At 29.1% G+C, this 4,050-nt stretch overlaps 1 protein-coding gene across 1 annotated transcript in view; it reads left to right on the forward strand.

Annotated features, from left to right (window-relative positions):
• Positions 1-4,050, forward strand: part of LOC147816810 (uncharacterized) — a 39,974-nt gene that overhangs the window by 6,449 nt on the left and 29,475 nt on the right. Inside the window, exon 2 of the mRNA XM_087158445.1 lies at positions 1,386-1,497. Coding sequence (XP_087014571.1) covers positions 1,394-1,497 — 104 coding nt within the window. The 5' untranslated portion in view covers positions 1,386-1,393. The remainder of the gene's footprint in view (positions 1-1,385; positions 1,498-4,050) is intronic.

A 4,050-nucleotide genomic window follows, 5' to 3' on the forward strand; every position in this document is an offset into this window, starting at 1 on the left:
TTCCCCGCCCTTTCTGGCTTGTACGCAAACTTTATTGGCCTTGATTTTTGTCCAATTATCTTTTAAAAATTAGTCTGCATAAATTATTGGGCATGAAAATATTTTTGTCAAATAATTTTAAAGTTACTAACTGACGTTAAAGATTTAAAATAATAAAATTTTAAAAAACCGTTTTTTTCGCACTTTAAATTCGAGTTTTTTGACTAACTGTATATATATATATACAAATTACATTTCGCGTATGGACATGATTCATATAAAAATTTGTATTAAAGTAGTATTATATAAAGTAGAACGCGATTCACGATTCATTACTTCACATGTGTTTCAAATCTTATTTTTAGCTACTCATATTGATGCGATTGTATTCATGTGGTTTGAAAATCACGCATCCATGATTCAATATTTCGTGGGTTAAAAATAAAACAACGTAATTTCTATTCACATACTTTACAATTGCACATCACGATTTATATTTACTCAATTTAAAATTCAAACATCGTGACTCGTCTTCACCTGATTTCCAGAATCATGATTCGTATTCATGCATTTTTTTAAAAATGCATGAATACGAAAACTGTAAGTTTTGTAAAAACGAAAATAAACGAAAAACTTAAAAACGAAAAAGGTTAAAACGATAAAGGTAAAAACGAAAAATGTAAGTTTTGTATCTCGCTTATTTATAAAACATTTTTGTATCATTTAGATTTTAGTGTTGATTAGAATAATTAAGGGCCGGGATAGGTTGATTGGTAGGACGTTGGACTCTTGTTCCTGAGAGCGAGATTTCGAACCCAGTGCATTAATTGGTGACCGGTGCAATTTAAATTTGTCAAGGTCACAAAGCTCTCCAAGTTCCCGTAACAAATTAATATCTCTGGGGGCACTGATTGATCGCCCAGATCGAAACTACTATCTGTGGAAGAATGAATGAATATTAGAATGGGTGTGCTTTGCAAAACGGGCTGCGACGTATGTGGCTGATGTATTCTTGACCCCAAATGGCGCCACTGAAAAACAAGAAACATACCCTCTGCCTTAAATTTCGCTTAATTTCCCAAGCAGGCTTGCTGACTTGGCAAGTGGTAATAGAAACAAAAACGATTAATCAAAAAAATAAAAAATATTCTATGTCATTTTTCTGCTTTTATTTTTATATTTTTATTTAAAAATTGAAGTATTGTCCAAATCTGTGTGAAGAATACAAATCTTTATAAATAATGATTGATATCAATTACTGAAGATACAATCAATTAATTGTTGACCAGATATTATTTGCTTCCTTCCTTTCATCATTTTATAGTGTCAAAAATTTATTATATTAAATGAATGATCTTAATAAATTTTTTAATTTACTTATGTAGTTACATTTTTGATATTTTTAGATATCAGAATGAAACGATCTCACGATATGGCCGGGGGCTCAAGTGCTCCCTCTGGATCAGCGTCCTCATCAGGCCCTTCTGGTTCTGGACAGGAGGGTCAACAGAAGAAAAGGTATGAAGATTAGAAACCTTGTTCGTATCTATCAGTTATAGGGGTTTAAAAAACCTATTATCTTAGTATCTATGTATAGTATACTAGGTACCTATTACTACAGTATTAGTATTACAAATAAGTATGACTGGCTTCCAAACACTCTTATATATATATTATAACCTTCGTTGAGCAGCCGACCCAATTTTGGGTTTAAGACTACAACTCCGTAGCCTTGTTATTTTGAACCCAATCCAGAAGACAAGGAAACTTCTGGATCAAGTATTGGGGGAAATTTGCCTTCGTGGAGGCCTTTTTGAGGGAACTAACCCGCCGTTGCGTTGCATGGAGAGGAAAACCACGAGAACCTCCCACGATTATCCTGATGACAAAGGGACTCTAATACATGATCCGTTTATCACTGAGGATATTTTACGTCAACACTGTGGTCGGTGCAAGCCAGATGCGAAATTCGTAACCGCCAGCCATTGCTGGGATTCAATCCCGGTTCGCCTCATTGGAAGGCGAACGCTCTATCCACTGTTTTATAATGTATTTCGATAATAATTTTTCTTTCATTCATAATAATAAGAAAAGGCATGAAACTAACCGTTCCAAACTTAATAATTACCAGCCTAACTGAAATTTTGTCTTTCCTCTACTTTAAATTTACGAAAACAAACTTAGTATGAATTAAGGAAGTATCCATTAAGGAATAAATAATTGTATTACAATAATTATTGCCATTGTTAGTGTAATAGTTATAATATCAAGTCAATTGGAAGGATGTCTGAAGATTTCAAAATTCCTTAAGTAATGGTTTTGTAGATAAAAAATGAAGGAATCAGTATTAATGAATGTCAGTATCAGTACTAAATTAAAATGCAGATTTCAAATCACTTCCAAATGATATTCTAAGTGAAAATAGTTTAAGTTAAAACTCAGTTTCAAAAGATGAAATTAGCTTGCCAGAATTAAATATTTGATCGCCAAAGATGCGAGAATAATGTTTAATAAAATTTATACGTCAAAGTGTTATTGCTGTAAGCATTTGTATTTTTATTTGATATTATGCGACTACAATGTTTTTTAAACCTTAAGTGGATGTTTTGTCCTATTTGCAAGCAAAAAGGTAAACACTTATTAAGCAAAAGCATTCACAAAGTAAAACAAAGTTACTTCTAAGAATTGGTAAAAAAAAAATTTGATTTTGTACAATGTTATTATTTGGCTTTTTTAAATTTTTTACAAAATTATTTTTCATTTACTTATTTACAGTTATAAAATCTAATTAAAATTTTTTTTTTGTGAAACATTCGATTCCTGTAATTTCCACACGAAAAGTTATTTAGTATGCAAAACTTATTTTACATACTAAATAAACTATTAATACTATTATAAAACTTACTTTATTAATACATTTATACATTACCATATTCAGCCTAATCCCTTTTTTATACCATATTAAACTACGTATTTTTTCTAATGCACAATTTAAAGTTTCACCAGTTTTTATTAGGTAGATGCCGAGAAAAATTAAAATTAATTTAAAAAATTGTTTTAGTGACAGTGAAAAAATATTTAAATGGGACGATTAATATTTAAATGCGATTAACTTACGAGGAAGTTGACTTACGCGCGCAAAGAGAATTTCCTTCATATTTTTTTCGCTAATATTCGATTGCTAATCTTTTTTTTTTAATTATAAAATACGATGTTTCTTTCTTAGTAGTCGAAAAATTTATTCGTAATTTAATGAAGAGATTTGAATAAAACACTTTATTCAAAGAATATTGAGTTTTATAAAAGTATGTTAATGATGGAATGCGATTATTTATCAGTTCTTTTTTATTTTATTTTTTAGCTTGTTTTTTTAAAAACAACGTATGCATAAATTTGGAGTAATTTATTTATCAATTTCTTGAATATATATTTTATAATTATTAATAAAATACGTAGTCAACATTTTTAAGCATCTTAAAATTTCTCAACGTCTTATCTATCTTCTTTATCTTAAAATAAATTTGTTAACTACCGGTCTACGATTGTTTTGCGGAGTTATTTTACCAACTATTTAATTAAATTGCAACATTTCTCAAAATCTTATTCTTTAAGCTACCACGTACATTATTTTTCCCTTACTATGCAAATCAATTGTTTTAGTACTTTAATTTATGTTTCCCTTTAAAGTAAGATTTCTTTAAACTATTGTCAAGTTTTTATTGAAAGAATAATTGTCAACTAACTGAGAATTAAATCTTGTTAAGAAATTAAAAATATTCTGCTAATCGAAATTGTTTGACTCAGAATAACTGATTATTTACTAAGCATACTATTTTTTTGGAAAAATTGCAATAAAAAGTGAAGATAGTCGTTTTTATTGTTTCGTATTTATTTGAGTAATAAAAAGTAAACGCGTATGGGTGCACAGCAAAAAATATAACATTTTGCTTTGTTTTTTAAATGAACAAAAAATTGCGGTAAATATTATAAAATTTTATCTTGACGACTATTTGATTCTCGCCCTCTAACTTTTGGAAAGTTGCCCTTTTAAAAAGGATAATATTGAAAAAA

Source organism: Parasteatoda tepidariorum, chromosome 1, assembly GCF_982258835.1.
Source record: "Parasteatoda tepidariorum strain Cologne lab strain chromosome 1, Ptep-v5.0, whole genome shotgun sequence".
Taxonomy (NCBI): domain Eukaryota; kingdom Metazoa; phylum Arthropoda; class Arachnida; order Araneae; family Theridiidae; genus Parasteatoda; species Parasteatoda tepidariorum.